Genomic DNA, 14,822 nt, shown 5'->3' on the forward strand with positions numbered 1-14,822 from the left:
TATGTACCAACTACTACTTGTCTTCTGAAGAGCACCTGCTTGCAGTCTAGATTTAACTCATACTGCAGGAAGAGCTACTTGATATTCTGAATGTCCCCTTAGCTGAGATGAAAAGTGGAATATTAAGTTAGTATTAAAATTGCGTATCAAGATACCATTACAGTATTTCAAGGAATTTCCAAGTACCTACTTTAGATCTTTCTTCTTGAGCCCAAAATCTCAAAGAGTTTAGATGAATAAACAGAGATTAACCCACACACACATTTATGGACATATATTTAAATACATTCTTCAGACCCTGTCTCTTTAAGGAATGCTTTGTATGAGCCACACATGAGCTAGAAAGAAGAGGACAGAAAACTTCCTAACTATTCTATACAGTTTAATGTATATTATATAACTGTGCTTGATAGTAAAAGCAGCCACAAATTATGTTCTACATGAGCAATGAATTGGAAATACCACATTGCCTTAAGCACCCCATGTATCTGACTTGACATTTGCCAAAGACCTTCTCTTTTTATTCCAAAACCTGATTTTATGGGAATGAGAAGGGGTTCTCAGTGGACAGAGGCATGCAGCATTTCACAAATCTTTTGGGTGGAAAAGCGAGTGCCAACCACAGCAGTCCCTTCTATCAGGCAAGAACTGCCCTGCAGATCACACAGGTAAAAGTGGCAGCCTAAGGTACATCACCACCACCTGGAACAAAGAAACCCAGCTCTTTCATACTTTGTCAAAACATGTGAATCCTGCCTTGGATAAAATTGGAAAGGAAAATGCAACCTTCTGTGAAATTGGTGATTCAGATTTGTGCATTCTTTGTAATGTAATCTTTTGTAAAAGTTTCTTTGCTTTTTTTTATTTTTTAAGTGCATTTTGGCTACTCAACGTTTTAGTGGCTAGATCTAATGACAGACTCTTGTGTTACCAGCTACATATTTAGCACAAAGGAGAATGACCTGAAACTCTGTAACTAGATAGACAAATTTCTTTTTCCTCTGCAAGGCATGGAAAAGAGGATCTTGGCATTTTCTCTTCGGTTCATTATTTCATCCATGGACAGGTAACAAATAGTTGTCAAAGTTAAGGAAACTATAGTCACAAGCAAGCTTAACTTCCTAAAGAAAGGACTGAAATATAATGTTTAAGCATGCACATGTGGCATTAGTTTTAATTCAAGAGAGATGTTAGACTAACGCAGCACATCTGCCTGTTCTGTGTTCTTTCATGACACAATTAGCAGCAGCAGTAGGGCAAGAGAGCTTCTACCAAACAATACTGAAGCAACAGTAGACAGACAATGACAATTTCTTCAAGTTAGTTTTGGTTTAGAGCTCTTTTCTGCAAACCACAGAAGCATATGGTTATATTCCAGTGGCTATTGCAGTGAAATGAAAGCAAAGTGAAGTTGGTCCCAAATCCCTTCTTTCAACTGTTTCGTTTTCTCAGTTTTGCGGGTCTATAGAACTGCAAAGACGTATGTCCACTGACAAAATAATTTTATATTTATTTTTTATTATTGTCAGATACTGATTTTGATATTTTAACCAATTCTATTTCAATGACACTGAAAGAGAAATATGAGACAGAAATAAGTTGGGTTTTTTTGGTACAGCACAGATGACTTTACTAATTAGAACACACGTATACACCAAATATAACTCAGAGAAAGCCATGAGTTTGGCACCTGCAAATTAAAAATATTCCTGCAGTAAAGAGTATTCAGCAGGGAGACAGCTTTGGTGATTAAGGCTGAAAGACTTCTTGTGACCCTAACTCAGAAAGACTGAAAAACGCAGAATTAAAAATGAATCCATAATGTCAACAGAGATAAGGTGCTTGGAGGGGGGGTGTTTGCATTTTATAGACCAATAATGAAGAGAATTATCTTTGAAAATTTTCCATCTTAAGTATATGGCACTAATGTCCCTTTTGAAACACATAGAACTGATAAGCAATCTTGCATTTAAAAATTCTACTAATAAAAACCTTTGACTTATTTGACAATATTGCATAGGAATAGAACAATTAAAGTTTGATAACTCCAGCTCTGCAGAAGGAAGAAGGAATGCTTTTTGGGTAGCAGGGTAAAGAGTTAGAGGAATAAAAGATTAACAAAGACAGAGATGTTCATTGCCTTTCTGATAACGTTTATTTCATGTCTGAATCTGCCACCAACCTGCTTTGCCTCTTCCTAAAAGAAGAGAGTCACAGGAGAGTCTGCAGCATTTACCTGCAGCAAGCCAGTCCCTACAAGGGTTAGGTTATTTATCAATTCACAAACTGTCAACCTACAACCCTTGTTATTTTTCCTAGTAAAATAATTCTCCACAAAGTCTACAACAAATAAAACACCATTGGTTCTTAAGCGGTTTTAGCATATATTGATCCATAAAACATTTACTAATAATGGACAATACCTTGTCCAGTGGAATAAGGGAGGATGCTCCTCCTCTTAACTTTACCTGTTTTTCAGTTGACTCCTTTAAGAGTGTGCAGCATCAACCAGTATCACTATGCTACTGTCTATTGTTGTATTTTAAAAATAAGTTTTCTTCCCCCCTCCACTGGAAAACTACTAGTATTCACTAATATTCAAGGCAACTGTGACAAAGATAGAGGGTAGAAAGTTGCCAGTGTGGTGACTTAAGAAAGTGAGTTGAGAAATCATTTAAGAAAGTTGAAGGGACAATCCTGTAAATTCAGAGATTAGTACACTGGTAAGTTTCATTTCTAATGGACCCATAGTCCAAGTAATAATAAGCTTTACAACTGACCCACTAAGATTTGCTTCTCTAATTTCACAAGGTATTGCTAAGAAAAAAATATTTTCCACTGCCTTGTACTTCATCTAGGTCAAATATGGATTATTTTAGCACTGACAAGGAAAACAAATTTTCTGAGCTTCCAAACACTGATGTACAAAACCAACATCCCGTGACTGAAGGCAAACCGAATATTTTGTACAGCACATATCTTTGTTTTATCATTATTAATTCCTAGCTGAACTTTGCTTTGAATTTGTGTTACTGGATTGGTGTCAATTATTCAAAGGGCCTGACTCCATCTCAGTTATAAAATCCTGAGCTCTTTTATATATGTGTATATAGACAAACAATGACCCAAACTGTCTTGGATGAAGTAACACCCAACACCTGGTAATAAATTGCAGTGGATACCTTTCCTATATAAATTATTCCACATTCAGACAACAAATTTTAAAACTTTTGGAAACACTTCTGTTATTATTTTCTCATCTTATATTTGAAATATAACTGTCATTAGGTAGTCTCAGAACAACAGGCAATACCTACATCTCTCTTGCACAAAAGATTCACTAAGGAGCTTAGCATTCATTAGAAAAGAACATGAGTACTATTTCTGTGGAGTGATGGCAAAAATTAGAAATTGTCTGTGGAATACCCAGATGTAAAACAGCTATAAGGTGCTCTGCTGAACACTTTCTAGAGCTATTATTTTTAATTTCAAAATCTGTTTCTCTGGAATACTTGTTTCTTGGCCTACACACGTGACTTTTTGCATATATCCCTCCCACTCTTCAAGGATTTTTTTTCCAATATTACAAGCAAATGACACGGGTTTGTTATTAAATGATATGATTATTTGCACACATTGAATTTCAGACCTTCTTTGTAAAGTTTTCTCATATTAAGGCAAATGTACCTCAACAAACAAGGGAGACAGATGTGGATGGGCTCAGTAAGCCAATGAATTCGGAAGGGACATAGCAATCAACAAAACAAGGCTGAAGTGGTAACCCTTCAAGCACAGGCATGCAAAGATGAGCCTGCAGAATAACCACATTCTGGGAAATCAGCACTCTTGGGTGCCTCACTGAAATGCCTCTACACTAATGCACAAAGCCCAGGGGACAGGCAGGAAGATGGAATTCTGGGTTTAGTCCCAGGACTGTGACCCCTTTGGGATCTCAAAGATTTAGTGGGACAGTCCACACCACTGGAGTGTTAACAGCTGATGAACACAGGCTCTTTTACTCCAAATTGAGTAAACCAGACTTCATGTGCTAGTAAAGCAAGTGTTTTTAATTGGACCAACAATAACTCTGTTAAAGTGTTTAAATTCTAGCCAACAAACACTTGGATTGCATGGGAAGTGGGCTTTTTGGCTCATTAATTGCATGGGTGTCTGGGTTGGGACCCCAATCATGAAGACTGCAACGACAGCAAATCAAGCTGTCCTTTAGATACTATTGGAGCATTCATCAAAAAGACCTGGTATAATTTTTGATGTTTGCTTCTACACATTCTGGCAAAAGAAAAGATGGAAAAAGGTTTCTTTTCAACCTGACCTGATGTTAAGTTGGGAGCTAACATCACAGAACCATGGAATGGCTTGTGTTGGAAAGGACCTCAAAGATCATCTAGTTCCAATCCTAAACTTAGCTTATAGGGCCAATTTTTAAAATTCAAGAGTAAGGAAAATTGAACAGAACTATAAATAAATATAAATAAATCCCACAAAAAGTAAAATAAAGTAGAAGCATATTTCTTCAGTACTGACAAACAAATGTGTTCTATTTTAAATTAATGACATTTTCTAATTATCTTGTTAAGGCAAATAAGGAAAATACATGAGACATATTTCATAAACAGTTATTTATTAAAGCAAACAATTTCATTTTCTTAATCAAATGTACTAATCACCTGGAAAAAAATTGTCATCAAGTAAATAGGTTTTTTGCATTTATTTTTACTGTATTGACTTTGCAAAGTAAGTGTTTGCATAGATTTCACCATTTTCTAGTATTACTATCTAAACAGCCTATTCTTCTGAAGATCTTCAGTATTATCTGGAATGCTTTGGTTCGTACTGAACACAGTAGACAGAACAATACAAATAAAGCAGTAATTGCATTTTATGACAGTGGAATAACTGGTCTTCAAGTCAAAAACAAAATTTGTTTACAAGCAAAGATAAATAAATAAGCCTTACCCTTCTCGTTCTGAACAAAGCAAGAGTAATTTCAGAGCTCTACCAAGTTTTCCACGGTGCCTTTGTTTGCTTCTTTGTGTCAACATTTTAGCTAGAAAAATTCTGAAAGATATCTGCACCCTCAAGCCAGTTCCGAAAACAGGATAGTCCTTTGTCTCTGATCTGTTTTCTTCCCTTGTCAGTAATGACTTCTCCAGTTTGTTTCACAATCACCAGTTTAGGAATTGCTGTTATGTTGTATTTCTTCTTCAGATCACTGAGGGAAAGAAATTGAAAATAAAACACACCATTAGGAGCACTTTAAGAAAACTCCTAGTCTCTTATGAAGGCTACTCTGTCCAGGACACGTGGGAGAAAAGAAATGATCAGTGCCTGGGCTTCCTCAGAGCTTGGGGCAGAGCACTGGGTAGTACAGAGAGAAGGAGCTGGGAGGCTACGAGGTGTAACACAGCTCTGGAAGCTCAGAGAGTTGCAGCATGCTTCCTGAAATGGCTCTTCACTTCTGTCTGCAGTTTCCTCAGGAGCAAACTCCTGGAAACTTATAGATGTCCAAAGAAGCAAAGCGTAATGCACCTTTCCACCTTGTTTTTACAGGCCCAAACCAGATATCTTCTGGGCCCTTTTCATAGGACAGGAGAAGGATCTCCCTTAGAGTAGCATTTGACATTCATTCCCCTACAAAGACGCTGAAGTGTCTCATAGTTCTACTTCCTGCAATCACATTAAAACATGATGCATAACCCTCTCATGTAAATGGAAGAGACTGAAGATATTCCTTAAACTCACTCAATGGAACAGGCCTTCTACACATAGAAAAGTGAGCAATCAAAATATTTTGAATCAGAGCCACCCATCTGTGCTGCCAAAGACTAAAATTTCAACTCCTTCTCTGCACCTTTAGAAGAACCAAAGAATAGACACGAAACAAGCCATAACAGAATAGCCAAATTCCATAATATTACCAACAACTCTCTCAAAAGGTGTTTTAAATACTAAATGGAAATATACTGCCTGAGTGCCATCACCACAAACAAGAACATTTGCTGTATGAAGTTCAAATGCTGAAAAAATTTGAGTAGAAAAGAAATGTAGATATTATTAAAAAATACATAACACTAATATATATACACATTCTCAATGATTTTCTTGGGGGGTAAAAAAGGAGTCAAAAATACAGAAAATAAGACTAAAGTGAAATAATGACTCAGACAAGGCATTCCTGAAACATGCCTTCCCATCTGTATTTTTCCTGAAGAGAAAAAAATCAACAGGTGAAGGACACAGCTCTGCCATTACATTGGCTGAGCAATAATGCAAGAAATACTACAGAAGCATCAATAATACGGTGTAGAAACATGTTTGCTTTCTCAGTGAATTGTGAAACAAAAGCAATCTACCAATGATCCCCATAGACCTTTCCCAAATCTGCTAAAACAGGCGGAAAAAAACCAGTCCAAAGCAAGACTGTGTAGATGCCAAATAAAACTGCTATCACCTCATACCACTTGAATGACAAAAATGATGGGTGGAAGATGTTTTTTGTTGGTTCAGTGGGCAATAAACACAATTGTAGCAACCTGAGACAGAGCACTAGGAGACTGAAGGTAATTTGCTATGGAGACTGGAATATTACACTTCGCTTTCCCAAGGGAATGCACATATAGCTGGTCCAGTCCAGCATGGCATCTTGTCCAAACAGCCTTGGGTTAGAGGTTGCTTGCATCAAACCAGATTGAAGCATGCACAGATTTTGCTTACATTTGTGTGCAACTTGCAAGATGGGCGGACCTGAAGAAGGCTCGGAAAGAGGTCTGCAGACAATGTTTCTTACTCAGTGTACATGTGTACAGGTGCTTACAAAAACGACTTCTTAAAACCTATTAATATCATTCTCTCCAACAGGGATCTCAAACCCCATTACTCACCTGCACAAATGACATACATGCCATGGGACTAACTCCAGCAACAAGTCATGATATCACGAAACTATAAGTAGAAATATCATGTCCTTCAAAGGCAAATTTAACTCTCCTACAGTAAAATATAGTGATGTAAATAATTGACATTCCTAGTTGCGTGGCTATTCCCAGTTAAGTGTAAAGGTATACACTGTGTCTTACTGACTAGGAAAATCTAAGACCCAAACAGAGAAAGCAGAAGGGAAAGCTATTTAAAAAAAAAAAAAAAAAAAAAAAGATAGCTAAGGAAGACTGAATAGCCTTTGTACAGACACAGGGAATCTTTTAGCCAATCCTTTGAGGTATCAGACCCTGACCATCAAAGTTTGAACACAAAAGGTCAACCTACATTTGCACGTGAAATACCAAAAACATGACATTAAGATTGAGGCAAATTGGATGTAATAGTTATTGTTAGATCTTTTGATTCTTATGAGAAGGCTGGATGAAACTTTCTGAGAGCACAGATTTTATATTTCTAGAAAATACTGACCTTGGCTGGGAGCTAATTTTCTTCACAGCAGCTTGCATGGTGCTGTATTTTAGATTTGCATACCAAAGCAGCCCTGGTAACACACTAGTGTTTTAGCTATTGCTGAGCAATAGGGCAAAAGGCACCAGGGCCTTTTGTGTTTTTCACACTGCCATGCCATGAATAGGCTGGTGGTGAACAGGAATCTGTGCAGAGACACAGGTGGGACAGTTGATCTCAAATGACCAAACAATATTCCATAACTTGTAATGCTATGATCAGCTGCAAATACTGAAGAAAGGAGTGGGAAGGAACCAACATTCAGAGCCAGGACACTTATCTTTCCATGTAATCATTATATGATGAGCCTCCCCTATGCTGGAAACTGCTAAACACCTGCCAGTGAATGGGAAGAAGTGAATGATTTCTGTATCTTGCTGTGCCCGTCTATCTTACCCTTGCTTTGTCTATTAAACCTCTGCTTTATCTATTCAACTGTCTTTATTTCAACTCCTAAGTGTTCTCACTTTCACTCTGCACATTCTCTCCCCATCCCATGGGGGCAGGGAGTGCCCCAGCAGCTGTCTGGGGCCTGACTGCCTACCCAGGCTGATTCACAACACTAGTGAGTATATTTATGTAAGGGCTAAAGATCTATATGCAAGAGGGCTCTTGAAAAGTAGACAACACAGGACATATTTAATATAATCTTGGGAACACAAATGGTAAATTTTACACACATGTGTAATGTGGTATCTGACAACATTTGAATTATAACAGATTTCACTTGGGAGTGCTGTCACTTGAAAGTGATGGACATCTTGCTCATCTGTTTCTAGCAGTATGCCCTGTCATACACAGCTGTAAGTATTTTCTTCTAGCTGTGAAATTTCTGCATTGTTAAATCTTAGTCACATAAACATGCATGTCACATGGTTGGGATTCAATCTTAAAGTGTCTACTGAGATTTTGCAATAGGAGTCTAAAAAGTCTAAGAACTAAGCCAATTGCTCTTAACTTCTCAGATACTTAACATTCTTCTGCCTTTGTTTTTTAACATCCCATCCTCCCCAATATTCCTGCAGGTGCCAATCCACCCTCATACTCCTAATATAAAATGTACTTACAAAATTTTTATTTTCCTTTTATGGGCATTCTCTGTGATTCTAATTTTTACCGAGCTGTACAGGCCACAGACTCACTGAACACCTGTCTGCCTGGAAGTCTGCAAGAACTACTGCACATGCCAGGCATCCTCACAAAGAATAATGCTTTTCACCACAGGGTTCAGTACAAACACAGCAGTTTGTCTTCATGTACCATTATTAAAACATCAGTCCTATTTACTAGCATTTGTTGTTGACATGTTCTGTGCTACACCTGCTTTTCCTCTCTACCACCCCCTTTCTTTTCCTACTGCTCACTTCCTACTAGACTGCCTTCACAACCCATCTCAAGAATCAAAATCCTGTGCCTCAGGCAACTAAAGAATTTACATTAGCCTGCAGTCAATAAAAGCATCAGGAGCAATATTTCCTGTTAGTCATGCCACAGACCACATGAAGTAGTAAATGTGAAGTCCCACCTCAGGGAAATAGTCAGGACAGACAGCATGGAAGAGTCTGGAAATCCTGCTCTGAATTCAGTATATTGCTTCTCTGAAGGTGGTTAACACCGCAGTGTTAGACTTCATATACTACGAGTAGGAATGTTGGCAATTTCTTAAGACACAATTCATCACCAAGAAACTCCATGCTTCTCTTGTCAAAATGTATTTTAGATGGCAGGCTTAGAATTGGCTCTGCTGTGTCTAGAAGAGACATTGATCTATGCTGCAATTATGTATCTTAAACACTGAAGCGACTGGCTAGGATATTTTAACCCCACTGAAGATACTGAAATGCCTTCTTTACACAGTCAAAAAAACAATAACCAATTCAATTAATTACAATTGAACTTTATTAACTGGTTAATAACTATTATTAGTAAAATTATTATGTTATCTAATTTTAAATTTATATTCTTTATTAGAACTAGTATCTAGCAAGAATTATATTTTGGTTTAGTGAGTACACATCCATCTGCTAGAAGTCTACAATGATTCACCAGTACCCCTATGCCAAACTATCTGTTAATCCAACCTAAGCACCTTGAACAGCTCCACTCAGCTCTTTACTGTTACATGCAAGAAACACAACTTCAAAAATATTGCATTTTCATATCCCTGTGCACTTTGTTCTTCAGTAAGCCACTGTGAACTCACAGTCGTCTGGCAGGACAAGCCATGCTTCACTACAGAACTCTGAAGAACACTACAGGATGCCACAGAAAAGCCAATTAAACTATCTCTTTACCTCCACTCTGCATGACTTGAGCAAAAGCAGTCAGAAATAGACCTCTAATCCACAGAGGATGAAGCTGTAAGCTCATTCCCCTGGGCCATGCTGAGCAGCTTGCTGGGTGCAGGGACTTCAAGTGCTACATTTCTATCAGGAAACTTGCCTGCATTCTATTATGATTAGTAGATATCAAATACAATTACTGCCTGGGAAGATGCTGTAGAACTATGGAAAACAATATTTAAGCTAGTGGATCCCTTTACCAACATTTACATGTGTATTAAGTCTCTAGTTATGGGTGTTTCAGCAACCCTAAACATCTTACCTGTGCCCCTTTAATCCCTACCTATATTTACAGGAGCTAAACCAGATTTTTGAGAGTCATCCAAATGAGTCTCCGCCCTTGACTTAGGTCATCAAAACAGTTCTTCCTATTATCCTGCACCCCATTACTTACACACAGTCATGTCCTTTCCTTTTCCTGTTTTCATGAGCAGGCTACCTACAGGAAACAGTGGTTTTGGAAACTGAGCAGCACAGGAATTTTACACCGCAGTTACCATGTGTATACCACTGCTAAACTCCAGCTATTATCTTGTCTATCTGAAATTCTTCACAATTTGCTCTGCTCTCCTTCAAGTGGTTCAGTTACAAGTTTTGCTGCTTCTTCATCTGCCTTTTCCCCAGAGCATTAACCTAGACAATGCAGAACAACCTTAGTAAAAACTACCGCCGTGCTGAAAAGCAATCAGTTGATCCTCGTTTGCCATTCTTTTCATTTTCCCCCGCTATGCACGTCATCTCGTCAACACTTGGGGTCTTTACTAACACGTCTTCAAAAATCTTTTAGTTTCCAAATAAAGTACGCAAGACAGCGTCCTTTACATATGGGACGGGCTAAAGGCTAAAGCCAAGCGAGCAAGCTGTCACAGTGTGTGACAGCCAGCGGCAACCGCGGCTCGGGGAGCGGGGACACGGCTGGGAGACGCAGCAACCTGGGCTCCAGGGACTTCAGCGGAAAGGCAGGCGCGGGCTAAGGGGGAAGAGGTGGAGGTCACGGGGAGCTTCTATCCCAGGGACTTCTTTGTTACACCGCAAGGCTATTGAGGTGTCCCCCCGCGCCGCCCTCTCCCGTCCCCCAGGGCAGGGGCTTCCCGCGGGGGAGCGGGGGCTGGCCGCCGGCACTCACTGCTTGTAGGGGTCGTGGAAGGGCAGCGCCAGCCAGTCTCCGTGCATGGCGTTCATGTAGCCCACCATCTCCTCGGCGCTGTGGTCGGAGGAGATGAAGACGACCTCGAAGGGGGCGGGTGGCTCGGTCTCCTCCAGCAGCTCCGTGTAGAAGTCGCAGAGGACGGGGGTGAAGTCGCGGCACGGCGAGCACCAGCCGGCGGAGAAGTACAAGCCCACGACCTTGTTCTGCAGGGCCTCCTCGGGGTCCACGCTGCGGCCATCCTTGCTGACCAGGAGCCGCCCGCTGAACACATCCACCATGCTGGCACGGCCGGACCCGCGACGGGCACCGCAGGGGCTGCGAGCCCGAGCGCTCCCCACCGCGCTCCCCCGGCGCGACCCCCGGGAAGCGACCCTGCACCGTCGCAGGCAGGGACCGACCCTCCTTTCCCCGGCACCCAGCCCGCCCGGGGCAGCTGCTCAGCGCCACGCCGTGCCCGCCACGCCGCAGCACCGCCACCTCGCATGGCACCGCCGCCGCCGCCTTTATAGCCGCCCGCCGCCGCCCGGACCCGCCCCGCAAGAAGGGATGCGCTGCCCCTTGGCCCTGCTCCTCGGAGAGCCAAGCTGGCTTTCTGAGGAGACAAGAACAGCTCAAACACTTGCTGGAGATGTCGAACTTTCAAAATTTGGACAGTAATTGACCGCGTCGGTCCTCTTCAGCTTGCCACAGACTTCACCGTCTCTCCCCTGAAGATCTCATCAAAAAGCTTGGTTAGCTTTGGCACTAAAGTTTTTTACTGTCAGAAGTCCAGCACTTTTTTTGTAGCATGGAGAATTATCTGATTTCTGGATAGAAAAGGGGCTGTCTATCCTCAGTCCAAGTAGATAAGAGGAATTTTCATTTTATTCCAGCGCACTTATCTATGTTTGGGTTGAATAATACGTTTTTCCTCCAGCTGATATCAAGTTAGAAATTAATAAAAATGACATAGTGTTACAAATAGCAATCTTTTTTCTGCCTAAAGCAGCCTGCAAAAAAGGAAATGAAAGATGACATGGCTGTAGGGGTATTAAATTACAGTTCAATTAAAGGATAGTGACAGAGTGATAATCAAACCTGGTACATCTTCTCCATTAATTACATAATACCCAATTAAAAGAGAATTTATCTTAAAAAAATTATCAGTATCCCCTAAAATAATTTCTAGTGTTTTTAATGGATATTCAAGTGTCTAATGAAGCTAGCATAAAAATATTTCACATTAAAACTGTGTGTGCAAAGGCATTCTAGCCTTTTACTTTTGAATTGTTCCCCTGTTTTAATCTGCAGCCTGCCAAAACCCCATCAATTTTACTTAAGGAAAAGATAAAATTGTGACAAATATCTGTTATGATTCAAATACTGAACACTAGAATAGAATGGATGTTAATCAATATGAGTGCTTGATTAGATAAACAGCAACCAAGTTCATAGTGAAATTAATTCCAGTTTCTACATCAGATCATCCTCTGACCATACTGTATGAACTGTAAAAACAGCAGTATTTCAAGTCAAGAATACTCTCACAGGACACTGATCATCCAGTGGAAGCCTGTAGAGAATTCCAGGATAAAATTAAATAAAAGCTTCCCACCACAAGAAATTGCATTTATGGTTTTGCTAGAATAGACATTTTTATTATTGAATTTATTATATTATTTTAAAGTAACAGTATTTATCCATGCTGTGCAAAGTGAATGCAAGACTTTTCATTTATTTGTGTTCACATTTCAAAGATGATCTTATTTTCCTTGTAGGTTCTGCTTCAATTAACACTGAGGTTAATTACATATCCAGATTTTGACACACAACTGAGAATTAAAAAAGAAAAAAATAATACTAAGATCCTGGATCATAAAGTCATGTTTTCAATGATATAGGGCAGCATGCGGAGAAAGAGATGTTGGAGAAATGAAGAAGAAGTTAAAAATGTTGAGACTTGCTGACTCCTAAATAATCTATGAAAATATGTGCTCAAAGCAACGTAATTCTATACACCTATGGGGGCAGAGTTAATGTCTCCATAAGCTATATAAAAGATGAAGTGTGAGAAGGTTCTGAGAACCTGTCTAGGTTTATAATGAGCCCTTTGCTTTCTCCTTCAAGTACCTTCTTCATAGCTGGCACTAGTCTGAGTAGTAAAGAATTTGATCCAATAAACATTTGCAAACAACTCTCTTAAAACTTGTGTTATATGCATGATTCTGGATTTTTAAACTAAAAAGTATAAACCACCAAGTTTCAATCATCTTATAATTCTTAACCATTCTGTAGGAAATGCATACTTGCATAACACAGGTGATGTTGGCAGGCCATATATCCATCAAGTGAGAAGCCACAAGGCAAAAGCTGACTAAATTCACTCAAAGGAGAGTATGACCTGGATAAGGTCTTGTTTGCTCTGTGTTCAATTAATCATTAGCATATTGTGTACTTAATTATACCCTGATCAAAATATATAAGTGACAAACATAATCAAGATAAACTTTGGTAGGATAAAACTATATGCAATGCAATCCCCGAAGAAGTCATATTAGCAATTGGCCTTGGTGAATCCCATTATGCGTGAATACTAGCCAGATGGAAAATCATACTCCTAATGAGACATCAAGGGAAAGAACACAAGAATAAAGGAAACATGAGTGGATTGAAGAGTTACATATTTAGCAATAATTGATAAAATTTTATCAAATATTGGGTTTTTTTTTAATTCACTTTCATAATACATAACAATGTGCTTTACAGGAGAGAATTATAATCTGAGTTATTGGTGAGAAAACAGGCAAAATTACTTTCCACAGTGTACACAGTGAAAAAAAAGCAATAGCAAGTTTCTTGGTCTCAACCCAACACATTAACCAATGAGCTTGGGAAAGCAGCCAACAGACAACGAACTACTGAGCCAAAAAAATTAAATTTTACCATTCAGAACCTGCCAACTAAAGTAGTTGTAGGACATTCATATTATTCCTTAGAGCTGACACATTTGGAACACTTTTTCCTCAGCTGGGTTCAGGAGACCCAAACACACGGGTCATTATAACATAGTCAGCAGTGATACAGACACCTAGTCAATGTTCATTCATGATTGTTGATGGAACTGCTTCCCCTACATAACCTCCAAACACAAAAGAAATAACACTACCTTTTTCTCAAGTAGGAAAATTAACCAAATAAACAGCACTTAGGGTTTTTTTAAATTATGATTTTATTAATGTTATTTAAACTCTCTAGTGCCTATTGGAGCAGATATCAAGGGCTAGCTGCAAGGAAATCTTACTTTTCCTCCATAAGAAATACTGGGATGTACGTTATTCTTACCACAAAGACACCCACCATCATCAGGACTGAATGAGAATTTTAGCAGCTACCAAGTAACCAAAACATTTTAGTACAGAATATACTGTAAGGTATATCTCTCCCTTTTTTTTTTTTTTTTTTTCCAAGCAACATTGTTACAAATAAGAGGCAATTATTATTACAGATAACTGCACTGGTGAGGCCTCACTTTGGGTCCTATATGCAGTTTTGGTTGCCACAATGTAAAAAAGACATTAAGCTAATAGAGAACATCCAAAGGAGGGCAGCAAGGATGGTGAAGAGCCTTGAGAGGAAGCCATTTGGGGAGCAGCTGAGGGCGCTTGGTCTGTTCAGCCTAGAGAAAAGAGAGTGAAGGGAGACCTCATTGCAGGAATGGCCTGAAGGTGTGTCAGGGGAGGTTTAGGTTGGATATCAAGAAACAGTTCTTCACCCAGAGTGTGACTGGGCACTGAACAGGCTCCCCAGGGAAGTGATCACAGCACCAGCCTGACAGAGTTTAGTAAGTGTTTGGACAATGCTGTCAGGCTCATGGTGTGATTCTT

At 39.5% G+C, this 14,822-nt stretch overlaps 1 protein-coding gene across 1 annotated transcript; it reads right to left on the reverse strand.

The window, feature by feature from the left end:
• Positions 1-4,685: 4,685 nt before the first annotated feature.
• On the reverse strand, positions 4,686-11,436 carry NXNL2 (nucleoredoxin like 2). The gene is made up of 2 exons (XM_085042691.1): positions 10,936-11,436; positions 4,686-5,233 (listed from the first exon to the last, which is right to left on the reverse strand). Exons 1-2 carry the CDS (start codon positions 11,235-11,237, stop codon positions 5,065-5,067), a joined length of 471 nt encoding a protein of 156 aa, XP_084898817.1. The 5' UTR covers positions 11,238-11,436; the 3' UTR covers positions 4,686-5,064.
• Positions 11,437-14,822: the final 3,386 nt, after the last annotated feature.

This window comes from Lichenostomus cassidix, chromosome Z (genome assembly GCF_008360975.1).
Source record: "Lichenostomus cassidix isolate B80296 chromosome Z, HeHo_3.0, whole genome shotgun sequence".
In the NCBI taxonomy this organism is placed as follows: Eukaryota; Metazoa; Chordata; class Aves; order Passeriformes; family Meliphagidae; genus Lichenostomus; species Lichenostomus cassidix.